General features: G+C 41.7%; 1 protein-coding gene across 3 annotated transcripts in view; it reads right to left on the bottom strand.

Annotated features, from left to right (window-relative positions):
* Positions 1-1,835: 1,835 nt before the first annotated feature.
* The window catches only part of smchd1 (structural maintenance of chromosomes flexible hinge domain containing 1), a 46,140-nt gene continuing 31,960 nt past the window's right edge, over positions 1,836-16,015 (bottom strand). For all 3 annotated transcript variants that reach the window (XM_079489763.1, XM_079489762.1, XM_079489764.1), the window contains exons 35-48: positions 15,892-15,953; positions 15,649-15,736; positions 15,190-15,321; positions 13,874-14,029; positions 11,828-11,954; positions 11,371-11,490; positions 11,167-11,252; positions 10,176-10,298; positions 8,480-8,664; positions 7,699-7,808; positions 4,445-4,515; positions 3,808-3,982; positions 3,013-3,171; positions 1,836-2,485 (exon numbers count right to left, since the gene is read on the bottom strand). In XM_079489763.1, the coding sequence (XP_079345889.1) occupies positions 2,385-2,485; positions 3,013-3,171; positions 3,808-3,982; positions 4,445-4,515; positions 7,699-7,808; positions 8,480-8,664; positions 10,176-10,298; positions 11,167-11,252; positions 11,371-11,490; positions 11,828-11,954; positions 13,874-14,029; positions 15,190-15,321; positions 15,649-15,736; positions 15,892-15,953 (1,695 nt within the window). In that variant the 3' untranslated portion in view covers positions 1,836-2,384. The remainder of the gene's footprint in view (positions 2,486-3,012; positions 3,172-3,807; positions 3,983-4,444; positions 4,516-7,698; positions 7,809-8,479; positions 8,665-10,175; positions 10,299-11,166; positions 11,253-11,370; positions 11,491-11,827; positions 11,955-13,873; positions 14,030-15,189; positions 15,322-15,648; positions 15,737-15,891; positions 15,954-16,015) is intronic.

The raw sequence follows: 16,015 nt of genomic DNA, 5'->3' as shown, positions 1-16,015 counted from the left end.
TGGTGTTGGTCCCCTCTGCCTCTCTGTCACTCTGATCAACACACAGGTCTGGCAAGCTTCATTCAACATCCTTGGATGACGTTGGTTATAATAGGACCTACACGGCATGTTTCAACTGTGGGAATCACCCACGCTGAAGCCCAGCCCCCATGGTCTCTTCTCGCATCCAAAAAAACGCACCAGTCCAGGGGCAATCTCCCCCATGGTTGTGGTTAACGGTAGCCTCCCCCCTGGTAGCCCCCGTGCGTAATTCACGTACCGAGTCCGACCGTAGAACATTGTTTCTCAACCCTTTTCATTTGATTGATTGATTGAAAAATGTATTAACAGTTTGCAGAATTACAGTACATTTCAAGCACAAACTCAATACAAAGGCTGTTAACTGTGAGTGGACGACCCAATTAAGCATTACACTTGTTTACAACAGGGTCCACCATGTTCAATTCATCAAAACATTTAGACGTACAAATAGACACTTCTATATAGACAAAGAACAGAACAGGAATTCATCATAATGGAGGTAAAAAGGGAAAAGAAACATATACAGTGAGGGGAAAAAGGGGGGGATTCAGATTTTACGGGGCCACAGTTTAATATGGACGATTAAAAAGGTGCAGTAATATATTAAGTACTAAAAGTGATGTTTTGTTACAATACGTGGTGTTAGTAGACATTACATATTCTGATAGAAATTAGTGTTTATTCAGTAACAGGAGTGCCCCATTCTCTCAGCTCTTTTAGTAAACAGAAAATGCATTTTCAGGTCAGGATGCCATATTATCCAATCAGAATTGAGCACTCATACACAAGTGAAATTGGAAGTGATGACACAATATAAAATTGAAGCAGACCACCGACGACGCATGGTACTCTCCCTTGATTGGCTTAAATTGGCAACCCACTTGGAAACATTAGGGTCTCCTTTCAATACAGGAGACCCTAGCTGTGACATACTTTATGGCTGTGACTGAACAATGGGCTGGTGCACTTACTTTAAAAAATCCTCCGTGCTAATGGAAACGAGGGTTGTATACATTATTTTAGCAAACTTTGTATTGAAATTGTACTACTGTGCTTGTCCATGCAAAGTATTCAATCAAACCATTTGGACACCAGGTGGTCGATCCCAGACTGCCCCTGAGTCCGACACCATCAAACCCTTGATCAAACCAAGGATGTGAATTTCTTTCAAAACTGGCCTGAAAAAACATTGGGAGACCACACAGGGAGGTACATTGTCATCGAAAGCCAAGGTGTCATTCACTGCTGTTGTTTTTCCCGTTTCTCCTTTGTACAGTGTTTTATATTTGTAATAACATATGTAATTGTGTACAGTTATAATTGAATACACAGGACAACAATGGAAACAAGTCCCCAATACTTTTTTGTGTTATCCTTTGTTTTAGGCTGCAAGGCCTAATGTTTTCGGACAAAGTATTAACAAAATATCATCAGTGGTGGAAAAAGTGTAAGTATAAAAGTATAAATACTGTAATGTAGAAGTAGGCCTACCGCTGTTCGCTTGTAAAAGTACAAAAGTATTGGTTTCAAAATAAAGTACCAAAAGTAAAAGTACTCGTGCAGAATGTCCCATTTCAAGTTTTCAAATGTATAAAAAGCCTTTTGAAGGCTTAAGAATGGTTTATGGCCTTTTTAAGGCCATAAAGAATGCCTCTTGCTGCTCATTACAATTTAGGCATTTAGCAGACGCTCTTAATCCAGAGCGATTTACATTAGGCAAGAACAAAATCATTGATTACAGGGCCCAGGGGAGTATGCTTTTTTTTCTCCTATAAGTTTGGTCGATTACATCACAGAATTAAAACGCCAACAAAAACAGAATAAATGTTTTTTATTCACCTTATGAAAAATAAAGTTTCTTTTAACATTCAAATAAAAATATAAAAATGATATTCTGGAAAGCTTAATATCAACAAGGCATTTTGTAACAAACAAGGAAAAAAGCTTAATATCAACAAAACAACAACAAACAACAAAATCTGAATAAATGTTAAATTATGCTCCGTCACCATGATGGTGTCACGTGACGAAAATAGATAGCCAACCTACAAGCTCACATGTCGCACGAGAGACAAGACAGCTTGACACCATCAGGGGACCAAGTACTGTATGAAAAAGCCTTAAAGGACCACCCATTTTCAATCCATCTTCATATAATCTCACTAATGAACATGATAATATGGTACCGTAACATTTTTGGCAGATCTTCAAGCTCACAGCATATCTCTTTGTGCAGTGTTGCGGCTTGTACATCTGCTATTGGTTTAATTATCATGAGCATTAGTGAGGACGATGAGGTTGACAATGGAATGGGTGATGTCGTCCTTTAAGACAAAGGCACTACGACATTTCAAAGGGAAACATTATGGCATTGGTAGGCTTTGTTTGGGTCTCTTTGCAGGGTTGCCTGGTGCCTCGGCGGCACCCCGCTTCACAGACGTTCGACTGGGGGCATTGGCACTGGCTGAAAGGAGAGAACACAGAGCAATTAGCCAAAGCACATATTCAATCAATCAATTCAAACTTTATTCCACACACTCAGGGGACCCATAGAGTATACAAATAAATAGAGGCATCATTGGAGGCCACTTTACGCCTCAGTCTGCATTCTACCTTTCTTGATTGAACCAATCAATCGATCAACTTTGTCACAATGCAATTGCAGGCAACAGTGAGGTGAAACTCTTGCTTGTGCAGGCTTTCACGTTTGCAGCTCAGGGAGCAAAATAAAATAATTAGAAGCAAAGAAAACAAAATGAGCACAAAAAGCCTGAGAAAGCAGCATGTTAAAATTATAGTATCTTGTCATTTAAAGAGGTCCTAAATCACATGTAGTGCATTCAGTATAATGCATGTGTCAGTACCATGTTTAGAATTCACTTTAACAAGCCAGCCATTTGGCTGGCGTGTTAAAGTGGTCAGATGGGTGGGCTGTGAACACTTACACCCCCTGGACACGAGGCCACTGAGCTGGTCTGCTGCTACACATACCTAGGGTGTTATCAACCTCTTCCAGCTCCTTCTCGGCCTGTTCCATCTCTGCCTTCTTTCGCAGCATGTCAGGCTCTCTCTGGGATCTGACGTGCTCCTCGTGTTCCGTTTGTACCTCCATCTTCTTCTTCATGGCAGTTTGGAACTTATCCAGAACATCTAATAGATAGAAAACAACCACAACTGGAACTAGAAAGGTGCAATTCTGGGAAAATTGCAAGTGCGGTTGCACCGACGAGAGTCGCCGGTTACGGCTGCCGGGACACGAGAGACTGAGCAACGTGCAATTCAAATTCAGTGATGATCGGATCCTGCGATGATGATGTGATACAGTTGGGTGCCACCGATATTGTCCCTTATCATTTGACCCATTTAGGCCTGACCTCAAAATTTAAATCCTGTTTTCTGAAATAAATATTTTCACGATTTTTCAAAAATAGCAGACCTACAAGATCGTAGCGCGCCACTCGGTGGCGCGCTATGAGCTTGTAGATCTGCTATTTTTCAATAGCTAAATTATAACATAATGTTTAAAACACCAAAAGGGCCAATAACTTTGGCGTTTTCCAATAACTTTGGAAGCCTATTACGGACGAACAGTACTATCAAAATTCGGTCGATTTGACATATGCCATATGGCTTAAGTGCGTGTTGCCAAAACTGTGGGAGGAGTAGTGCGGCATAATAACGTTTATACTGAATAAAGAAATAAAGTTACTATAGTGCCCTAGTGTTGTACAACCACACTAATACGAATATATTAGAGCTAAACAAAATATGGTATAACTGCCGTACCTATTTGCTTCGCGATGTCATAGTATTTTTGTGGGATGGGTGCCCCAAACACACGGCCACCTAATCTTTCGATGGGAGGCGCTTGGTTCCTGCCCCCACCAAACTTGCCCCTGGCGCTGATCCTCTCCCCTCGCCTGGTCAGGATGGTGGAACAATTGATTTTCATCTGTACAACCTGGGAAGCAGCACAATACCATTACCAACACATTAGCTAGAAAGCTGCTAAATCATTCAGGTCTGTTATTTTATCTTCCATTATCAGCCATGTTAATTCATGTGCATGTGTGTACGGTCTGGTAGTTTTGTTCATATATGCGTATATAAATGCATGAAGTCTGTAATTTTGTGGCTGGTCAGGTGGAGTGGGAGCAGATAGTTTCAGGAGAGCTTTTGTTTTAGTTATTGTATTGTTCTGTCTATTGTAATGTACTCTTTTAGATATCTCTAAAACTACATGATACATCCTTTCAATAAAAGGTATTAACTATAAAAGGTATTTTTTTTCCAATTACGTTCTACCACTGTGAAAATAAACCCAACAACAAGAAATTGCTCAGCCAGCATGCCTAATATATACGCTTGTAGATTGGCTATTTGTTGGCGTACAACCAAGTATAAATCCTATTTCACTACTTACTGCCTTTCTGTACTCGTTGGCAGTATGCAAGTCATCCATCAGAATGGTCTCCCCCAGCAGGCTTTTGAACACTGAGAACGCAAGAGAAAATTGCTTAAAGGCACATTTTTCACAAAACTCTTAGGATTTGGAACAGTGATTTAGATCAGTGGTTCTAAAAAAGGAAAAAAAAAACATATGCACGACTCATATTTGGCGAGTCGACGTGTCGTGGCCATTTACAGACGATTATTATTTTTAGTTTACGCCGCTACTGTATGTTGTCCTCCTGCCAACGAGAGCGGGTGGACGAGTGCTGCTGTTAGTGCGAGTGGCTTAATTGCATCAGCAGGTCACATTTACAACTAGAACTGCACTCTGTCGAGTGCCTACTTGCTTGTTGCACACACGTAGGCCATAAATGGCCTACTAGTGCGCAAGCAGAGTGTGCAAGTACTGTAGAACGCTACAAACTTTCAAATCTCAGCCTCTGTGTGAAAGAACGTTTGCAATATTGAATTATTAGGTTTAGCTATTTGCTACGTACCTTGCTTTTGGAGGAGAAAAAGTAGTATTTTGAAGTATGGTAATGATTACTTATGCCTGTTATGGCAGTGGTGTCAGATTATATACGTATATGTATACATAGGGGCATTACCTTTAGTCCACCCGACACTGAAACATATCATCATTACGTCACCATCGTAAACCAATTATACCCTGGCATTGGTACATTATCTTCATCACGTCATGGGACATCCGCGGAAAACATACCTGCACGGTCTGCTTCCGTATGTCCGGGGCCAGCATATGACGTCATATCATTATGCATTCTAAGGGACATTGGTACATATCTTCATCACATCATGGGACATATGCTTTGTAGCATGACGGAAAACATACCTGCACGGTCAGCTTCGTGCCAGCATATGACGTCATATCATATGCTGCTAAGGGACATACGCATCGTAGCACCTGACTGATAACATTACTTGCACGCTCTGCTTGCGCAAGTAATGACATCAGGGATCTCCATCCCCGATATCGTCACGAGACCTGGGCACCATATATGGGGTCATTCCCATGTATGGAGATTTTGAGTGACTGACGGATTTGTTTAACCAGTAAGACGCCTTGAGGGCGAGAAGCGACCTCGCCTTAAAGGGCGAGGTTGAGTTGCTGGCCGGCTATATATGCAGATCTAGGTGATGATCCAGTCCATGTATGGATATCCAGGGTTTGATGAGGTCAGTGTCGTGATCTTCATATATGGAGACGGCCATATACTGTATGGTGGCGTGACATGTCACTAGGCGTGACCATATATGGAGGCGTGACACGACGCACACACAGACTGACGGGAAATGCAGGCTTTCATAGTAAACACGACCTATAGTCACAATAATAATAATAATAAATAATAATAAATAAAACGATTTTCTATTTAATTTGTTTTAGTCGGGATGATCATGAGGCTAAGAGTAGACTTTTAGCTAAACCGTTTCATATCAATATCAAAGCTGTGATATCAAGTCTTTGGCAGCCTACGGGTGTTAATTAAAAGACGTGATAAGATAACGCGTCTTCGGCGGCCAAAGTGTTTAAAAAATAGATCGTCTATTTTCATTCAGTTAAAGTGGTTAAACTGTTTTTTATGCTATACCGCCACTCCCAAAGGACCCCTTGGAAGGTCGCTGGACGCCACTTTGAATTCATCATTCCTTTTTGTTATGCCTATTTACAGTGAGGCATATATAGCAGTGGTTCTCAAACGTAGAGGAAACTATGACTATCAGCCAAAATAAGTATTACATACAGTATGTAATACTTCCCAACTGCACAAACAACACTATTACACCAAATTATATTTTAGAGTTCCATTGCTGGCAAAGGTCCAATTTCCACTCCGGTAGCAGAGTCCTCAAGGAGGTAACTGCCCCCCTCCTTGTGAGGTACCGTAGGAACCCAGGGTTCCGCCTGGAACCATTTATCCACGGCCCTACTGAAGGGGTATATGGGAGAGGGGGCAGGGGAGCGACTACCCTGACAACAACAAACACAAAAGAAACCTGGAAAGCCTCTGGAACGCTTCCAAATGACATGAACCACTTATGCCCCATAAAATGGGGCATAAGTGGTTCATGTCATTGGAAGCGTTATTAACTCTTAGCCTGCCGCCATTAATTAATCCCTCGATTGCGTATTGCCATGGTTTAATCACGCGTGACACTTACTTTGAAGAGCCAAATATCCGTATCGCATTTTACTATGAAACCATTCCGTGTGTGTTGACGAAGCTGTGTGCTCGTTCTCTCGGTCGGTGGTGGAAAAAGTGGACCGCGAGTATCACAGCGCCTGCTACAGGCCGTTGAAAACGCTTGTCTGGGACAAAGCGTCCTCTGCAATGTCGCTTCTGTGAGATAAAGCCGTCTGAAACCAGAGCCGGCAATGTAAGTGGATGCGCGCGCATTTTCAAAATGGCCGCGCCCATTGTGTCAGAAGCATAACAAAGCGAACGGACGGTAGATTTCGATACGATCGTATTAAAACATGCATTAATGAATACATCGCTGTTAAAACGGCTTTTCCGTTTGTGGCAGGCTACAAGATTCTACGTTTAAAAATTCCTATGTTCCTGGCGGGTAAACGATTAAATTACTTTCAACCTGGCGAAAACAGCCCGGTCTACAAGCTCCGCAAGCTTGTAGATCTGCTATTTTCGCCAGGTTGAAAGTAATTTAATATAGTGGGTATAAGGGCGAGTATGAGAAGTATCATCTCTGCCGGGTGGAAACCTCATGTCTAAAACTGTTGCTTTTCAGGATTAAACTTTTTCAGCTTTTCAGCAAAAGGAGATCTACAAGCTCGAAACGCGATGCTTCGCACCGGGTTTCAGCTGCGGATCTGCTACTTTTGATGCTTTCATGTGAATTACTGTATCAAGTAGGGCATTCATTTATAAAAAAATCACACCCGTGTGAACTGAGTGGTGTAAGGTCTGTCTGACGTAATGAAATCATGTCTGACGTAATGAAATCACACCCGGATGTGATTTCACAACTGGCCTTTTTTGTGCAGAAAAAATGAGCATGGTTGCTACGGTCATCCAGTTCACCCGGGTGTGATTTAATTACGTCAGAAATTATTTTGAACATAGCAACCATGCTCATTTTTTTCTGCACACAAAAGCCAGTTGTAGGAGTGGTTTACACCACTCAAAAATGGAGATAAAAGGTTTCTGCCCGACAGCAACGATAAGTTAATATATAACTCACGCTTTTCGCAGTCCGCCTGATCCGTGGGGTATATCAGGAGGTCCTTGGCAAACACAGGGTTTCCACGGGGATAAAATAACATTTGTCCGTTTCTTATGTGTGGCAAAGGTCTGCAAAAAAGGAAAAATAAATCTCTGTTAAACTGTTCTTGGTGTATTGTAGGCCGAATAAGAACGCACAAAGTCTCATCACCAAAAATAGCAGATTGAATAGAAATGCTGGGGTTTAAGTGTCTGTCCTAATGGAAACACATACAGTACTCTCCACTTTTCCTCGTGTCATAATGTATCTATAATGTAGGTCTGCTATTTTTGAAAAATCGTGAAAATGCGGCACAAATCTTTGAATATATTCTTTCAGAGCGAATGTTTTTAACTCTTTGCTTCCGAGGGGTTCCTGGAATAACATATTTTCAGGTATTTTCAATTACATATCATTCTTGGGGTCCTTGACATGAAATATTGAGCACCACTGATACAGAAACATAGGTATTTCATTAAACTGTCAGGATTTAGAAGGATGATTTTAAAATTCGACGTCAGGCCTAAAGGTTAAGCAGCTCAGCCGTTTACCTGTTGCCGTGGTGAACATACACATACAGAAACATAGGTATTTCAGGAATAACATATTTTCAGGTATTTTCAATTACATATCATTCTTGGGGTCCTTGACATGAAATATTGAGCACCGCTGATACAGAAACATAGGTATTTCATTAAACTGTCAGGATTTAGAAGAAATATTTTAAAATTCTACGTCAGGCCTAAGGTTAGCCGTTTACCTGTTGTTGCCGGGGTGAACATACACACTGTCTAGGGGTAGGACCTCCTGCTTGCCCCGGGCGTCAGCATGGATCTTCTGTGCGGCGGTCGTCGTCTTGGTGACGACACAATCAAGCTCACCCCCGAGGTGCCAGGAGATAACGGCCGCAGCATCCTCGTCCTCCACCAGAGCCAGATAGCAAACCTGCAGAGCCAAAACAACCAGTTAACTCATACATAGCTAAATGGCAGTAGCAATAGTTCAGCACAGGCTAACATAGATTTGTTCTATTTCTTTTAGAAAGAGAGTAAAAAAAAAAAAAAAAATCTATATATATATTTTTCCCAATGTTAAAAGCATGTTTCTCATACTTTCATGTCAAGGACTCCCCAAAATGTACATGTACAGTATATGGCCATGGAACCTGCAAGCCTGTCAGGCCTTGATGAAGACCTATTAGGTCTACACCATTGGTTCCCAAACTTTTTCATGTCAAGGACTCCTACAGTAAATCGACATATATTAGCCCCCATTTGAATAGATATGCCAGAGGCTAGCAGTGATTCTCAACCATTTTCATTTCAAGCACCCCCAGTTGGACCTGCATTAGGCTACGGACCCCCCATTTAATGGCATTTTTTTTAAATCTCTGGGACGGACCCCAATTTGTATCGTAGAATCAATGTTAATTGAACCAAACGGACCTGTTAGGGTCCGTTTGGTTCCATTTGTACACTCTGAGTTACAGACCCATAAGGGTCCATTTGGTTCCAAACTACAGTATCATTTAGCTGGGGACCCCCTGGAACTCCCTCAAGGACCCCTGGGGGTCCCCGGACCCCACTTCGGGAACCACCGGTCTACACACGTTGGTCATAATCTCTAAATATTTTGTGTCTTGGATTTAGAGAACTGCAGTCGACACCACTTGGGAGTCAAGCAGTACTTATGTTTTTGGCTATTTTTAATAGATATGCAGGCGTAATCAATTCAAAACAACAATTTAACAAGTGCCACTGCCAATTTTTGTATCTCGGCGAGCGAAGGAGAGAGAGAGGAAGAGCACGAGAGATTAGAGAAGGAGGGGGAGGGGGTGGTTATAGTTTATTTGAAGATGGAGTGCCACAATATTTATTTTTCCAGTTTTTCATGTGTCTATGAGGTGACAGTACTTCATTCGACACCCTGGAGTCGTTTTTATGTGCAATGATGTATTCCCTTTGTATTTTGGGTTTCTTCCTGGGGGCTGAACCCTTGACAGTCAAACGTGCCAATGAAAAAAACAGTAATATAGTGACATCACATTATCAGACCCTCCCCTAACCCCTCCCCCTTATCATACAACTACAGCTGTGGGTGCGGCTTAAGTTCAGGTGGAACACCACCCACCAGGCATAGTTTAATGAACTGGTGGGGGTCCCCACATAAAAACGACATTTTAACAAATACTGTACACTTTTTAAAAAAACTTCTTCCTCCTTATATAACAATAATAATGATCATGTTTTAGGGTGGAAAAAAATCATGGTACTCCATCTTTAAGATTTGAGAGTACAAAGACAGGAAATCAAAGGCAGAGATGGCACACACATCAGATTAAACCTGGGTCCTCACTACTCATTTATACTTTCTATAGAGCAGAGCTCCGATATTGTCCCACCCAGGAGCAAGGACTCACAGGGAGGATTATGTTTTGTGCAAACTTATGACTTTACCTTTCCCAATACGTCCACGTTGAGTTTATAAGGATCAGGGATGGAGCACGTTCTCCTGCGCTGACTGATAATCCGCTCCGCTTCAGTCCTTTTCTGCTGGATGCAATGCTCTACATCTGGAACCTACAGTGTTTGGGTTAGTACATGTTCCCAAGAGCTCAGATTGGTGAACCAATATGATACAACGCATTGCTCCCGGCGGCACTCTATACCAGAAATCAGTGGCTGGGCCAGGCTACTGCCTAGGCGTGTGAATAAAAATCGTTTTTCGACTAATGCTCATCCCGACTAAATCGAAAATATTTTCTTTTCTTATTCAAAAACGTTTTTCAAAATGTAAAAAAAGGATCAAATGTTTTCCAAATGACAGAGGGAACTGTGACGTGTGTCTGTGTGTGACCATCCCTGTGCTGCTACCGTCGTTGGCTCGTCGCATTGTCATGCTTCAGGTTTGTTGTGGTTTGAGAATAGATGCCAATCATGCCATCATCCCAGGGTGTGGGAGCGCTTCTCAGACACCTGAAATCAAGCCTAGTCTACAGGCACAGCAAGTCTGCCCGTTGGGAGGACAGTGGAGTAATCAAATAAATCGTCATTCATATTTATTCCCCGACCTTAAAATACGGAACAACGTGCATCTCGTATCAGTCAATTACGGGACACGTCTTTTTGTTTCTAAATAGGAAAAAGTGGACTCTTATAAGGTTGGCGCTCTTATCATACATCACATTCCGTGCTCAGCCAATCCAATCATCGCTATGGGGTACACACACACACAAAAGCGCGCCCCTCAAAAATAACATTCAAATTCATCCAATCCATCTTCAACAAGGTTATTCTCCACCTGTTTTAACACCATGTACAATGAATTATGAATAGTGTGATCACTCAATAATATACAGTATACCATAAAAGTGTATACACAAATGACGTACTACAGTAATGATATATGGGTCTCATTGAAAGCTTACGGGTCTCATTAAAAGCTTACCGTTTTTATTTGTGTCACATCCACTTCACTCTGGCTGAGCTCCGTTTTCAGACGAGCCGCCTTGTTGTCTGCATCTTGTAACGCGCCTGAATAAAAGTATGAAGTCAATCATGATCTCTAGTAATCAAAACCCCACAATTAAACTGACAAAAATAAAGTACAACTTACAGGTGAGTTATTTTAATACAATTAAGTAAAACTTACCTTTGAGTAATTTGTAGAATTCATTATAGTGGTTGAATATGTCTTTGTAGGCAGAGATACGTTTAACAAGCTCATCCCTTTTTTGGGACAATTGTACCATCTGCCTTTGATTGTCGGCGTCTAGAGAAGACAAACACATGAGCTTATTGTACTGAAATTAATTAGTGGCAATTCCTTCCAACACTAGATATTCAGTAGCAGTACTTAGTAGTAGTAGTAGTGAGTTAACAAAACTGAATGCATGCTTGCTTGCTCCGTTTTCAAAGAGCTTCAGTATTATGTGTGCCATTAATCTGGACTATGTGTGACCAAGAGTGACTAACCATCATTCTGAAATGTTTGACACCCCCCCCCCCCCCCCCCATGACAACTACAGCTCTCACGTTCACAAATACGTAAACATTTCAGCACAGAACGATTCCAAAAAGAGATATTCCAAAAAATATTGTTGTCGTACCGTTATAAAATCTAAACTTGAGCTCATAAGCGGCCAGCAGCGGGGAGAAGCCTTTGATTTCCGGTTTGAAGTGCAGGACGTACTCCTTGCCATCTTCACCAGGGCTGTCAGACATAATGCTAAGATGCTGCACAAGACGACACATGAACATGATGAATATCAAAGACAAGACAATAGATTATCTAACATTTTAGGTCCATGCGCCCCTCTAGACCAGAAAGCACGCAGGCTGGGCCAGGCTTGTGCACTAGAATGAATTCGCTTTTTTTTAAGCTGCAAATTCAGTACCACTTGGGCCTTGATAACTCTTATTTCACTCTCCACTAATCGATTCGCCAAAAATGGCAGTTCCACGTGTTGTGTGAGCTTGTAAATTGTCTACATTTGGACGAACGTTCGCCACAGAATAGGGATGCCGGGGGTTCAAGTAGTTTGACAAAAGTGGCGTATTTTGATTAATATCGCATGGCAATTATTTTTGTTACAATCGTAATATCGTAATAATACAATCGTATAATCGTAATAATATAATGAAAGGATATGAAAATGCACATCATGTAATTTTCATATCGTCCCATCGCTACTACCATCATACATGGTCAACTGGAAGCCACACCTTCACTTAATGTGGCCCGCTGATATATTATTGATTTCAGCCGTTACAATGCAAAGATGACCTGCTTTAATTACGTCAGTCTATATTAGTAGCTAGTATTTATTAGTTTATATCCAATGTATTTGTATTTAACCCATTCTGGGCGGGAACCCCTTTTGGTGTTAGCATTATGTTATGCTTTAGCTATTCAAAAATAGCAGATCTACAAGCTCATAGCACGCCACCGAGTGGCGCGCTACGAGCTTGTAGGTCTGCTATTTTTGAAAAATCGAAGAACGACTGACATAGAAACATAGTTTTTTCAGAAAACTGTCAGGATGTAGAAGACATTTTTAGAATCTGATCTCAGGTCAAAATGGGTTAAGTTCACAAAGTACACATAAGTACAGTATAACTAAATGCATTTGAAATTAAATAAAAAAACGTTACTTTTCAGGATTCCAATTATAAAATAGCAAAACATAATTCAGCATTCCAATTCAGATATAGCAAAAATAGCAGATCTACTGTACAAGCTCAAAATGCATCGCAGGTGGCTATTTCTGCTACTTTTGTGTGATATAGAATGACATAACTAAGTAGCCCCTTAATTTACAAAAAAAGTGAAAATACAAGGATAAGAGGTTTCTGCCCGACAGTACTGTATGCAATGTGGCTCTCTGGAGTGAGTGTGGAAATATAGTGGCCCTCTCCCTCATCAAAGTTGCCCACCCCTGGTCTATAGCCAAGAACATCATCCAAGTTGCCCACCCCTGGTCTATAGCCAAGAACATCATCAAAGTTGCCCACCCCTGGTCTATAGCCAAGAACATCATCAAAGTTGCCCACCCCTGGTCTATAGCCAAGAACATCATCAAAGTTGCCCACGCCTAGTCTATAGCCAAGAACATCATCAAAGTTGCCCACCCCTGGTCTATAGCCAAGAACATCATCAAAGTTGCCCACCCCTGGTCTATAGCCAAGAACATCATCAAAGTTGCCCACCCCTGGTCTATAGCCAAGAACATCATCAAAGTTGCCCACCCCTGGTCTATAGCCAAGAACATCATCAAAGTTGCCCACGCCTAGTCTATAGCCAAGAACATCATCAAAGTTGCCCACCCCTGGTCTATAGCCAAGAACATCATCAAAGTTGCTCACCCCTAGTCTATAGCCAAGAACATCATCAAAGTTGCCCACCCCTAGTCTATAGCCAAGAACATCATCAAAGTTGCCCACCCCTGGTCTATAGCCAAGAACATCATCAAAGTTGCCCACCCCTAGTCTATAGCCAAGAACATCATCAAAGTTGCCCACCCCTGGTCTATAGCCAAGAACATCATCAAAGTTGCCCACCCCTAGTCTATAGCCAAGAACATCATCAAAGTTGCCCACCCCTGGTCTATAGCCATGAGCACTATGCAGCTTTTCCTTTGAGTGGTTTCTCATGCCTTTATGTATGCGCTTCCCCGCAGAAGGTTGACTTTGAGGGTGGAGACTCTTCCATCAAACAGCGGGACGTCTCTCCCACCGGCTTCACTCAGGCTCCTGATGGAGATCACCACCTTCCCATCCACGTCCAGTACCGCTGGGTTGGAATATACATCCTGGAATCAATCATTACATGGGATTATCACTCATGACTTGAGAAACCTGTTTTAAACTAAGAGAATATTTCACCTTTTAACAGGGTTACTTCCACCTGGTGGACGCAAGAGCCAACCTGCCGACCCGGATCTACTACTAGTGTGATGCACGTCCGGTTTGGGCTTAGATGCAAAATAATTAGCGTCAGTGCTAGTGAGCTAAAATGAGTCCATCCTTGTGCCAATGTTCGGATAATCAGAAAAGACCTCAACAGGCTCAAAAAATCGTCAGTGATGTTACCCATGTTTTATGTTTCTGTCCTCTGGGAGAAGATACAAAGAACCAAAGCGGAAGTACATCAGATTTAAAAAATCGTTTGTACCAGCATCAACTAAGATGTTGAACGAGGCTCTGAAACAGCAGTAACTGTGTGAGGCTCACACTCATGTGTGCAATTGTGTAATGTTGTGTCTTCCTCTGTAATGTATTTTTGTTTGTCATTGATGTTTTATGTGTGGCTGTAGCTGGGGTGAAAGCCCAAGACAAATTTCCCTTGTGGACAATAAAGTTTACCTTGACCTTGACCTCCGAACATCTTGCGTTTTGTCAAAACCATGGAGAGCTCCGTAGATTTAGAGTTATTCAGCTTTTTAGTCCTCTGGTGATAAACCTGACCCATATTTGCATACTGGTTCTTGAATGGTACCTCACTACTTCGGAGGGAGTGTAATCCAATCCCAACCTTTTTTTTGTTTTGCAATGGCAGATTCGTCTGGTTCGTCTAGTGTAATTGAGAAAAACTCCACCAGGAGGATAGGAGTGTTTGTGATGTTTGGCAATCTTAGCCAATCAGGAATATGATAAATCAAACAGACATGTCTTTATCACATGACTATAGAGATCATGTGTACCAATTTGCGTGAGATTTGAATAAAATCTGTGTGACAAATGTAAAGAAATCGGACTCATAACTGTGGAAAAACTGTAAATGTGGAAAATGCAGGGAAAGGGTTTTTTCAAAGGCCTCTAGGGAGTCGGTGCAGTTAGATAAAAACAGGAATTGGCCTGTTATAGCGCCACCGTGAGGCTGATTAAAAAATGTCATCTGCCTAGTGGAAATGTGAACTACTCCACTAAGTGGTTAAGAGAATGTTGTAATGTTCAGTATTGGGTGACTCACCACTATCCTCACAGTCATGTCCTTCGCCAAGGTTCGGTGTGCAACGTTGTCACTGTTGGAGACCACTGGGGTGGCTGGCTCACTGTCAGGGGCCAGTGTGACAGGCGTGTTGGCCACCACTTTTATTGCAAACTAAAAGAAGAAAGGGGGGGGGAGCAATGCCAGGATTTAGTAATTTCTCCGGTCCCAGTAATGATCCACAGCCCTGCAAGTCAAGCATCAGGGCTTAATCCATTCAAACCTGGAAACCAACTGTGTCATTTTAGATTTTAGCTATAACTGACAAGGTTGGTCTCATTGGAAATATGAGGTTGTCTAGAATAAAATACTATCTTCACTTTTGGGGCACCTCAACATTTGAGCATGCCACAATCCTGCAGGCAGCAGGACTCATAGGGGTAATAAAACAGTGTAAAACACTCTGCTTTGTACTAATTCAGGTTTAAGCGTTTAACCCACCTGCTTACTGCACATGTTTTTTGTTTCGTCTATAGCCAAGACAAACTGGGTGATGTACTTCCCAGTACGTTCTGGGATTCCCTTATCTCTGTAATGCAACATAGAGAAACAACATGAGGTTACACGCCTTCAATATTCCTTGCTTAAACTCAGTGCATAATTAGATGGTATTTGAAACCATTTAAAATCAATTTACTACAGTATATTTTTTAATACGACAAAAATATATTATTATTATTATACCTGAAGTAAAGACAGTCTTCATTTTCATTTTCCATAGGTCGACTGCACTTCAGTTGAGTGGCCTTGAAGAAAGAAGTTAGCAGTATTCAGTAGTAATAAACCACACAACTGCAATAATGCAGTG

This window comes from Electrona antarctica (assembly GCF_951216825.1).
Source record: "Electrona antarctica genome assembly, chromosome: 20".
Classification (NCBI taxonomy): domain Eukaryota; kingdom Metazoa; phylum Chordata; class Actinopteri; order Myctophiformes; family Myctophidae; genus Electrona; species Electrona antarctica.
Note: the sequence above shows the minus strand (reverse complement) of the source record. Positions and strands in the feature narration are given on the sequence as shown.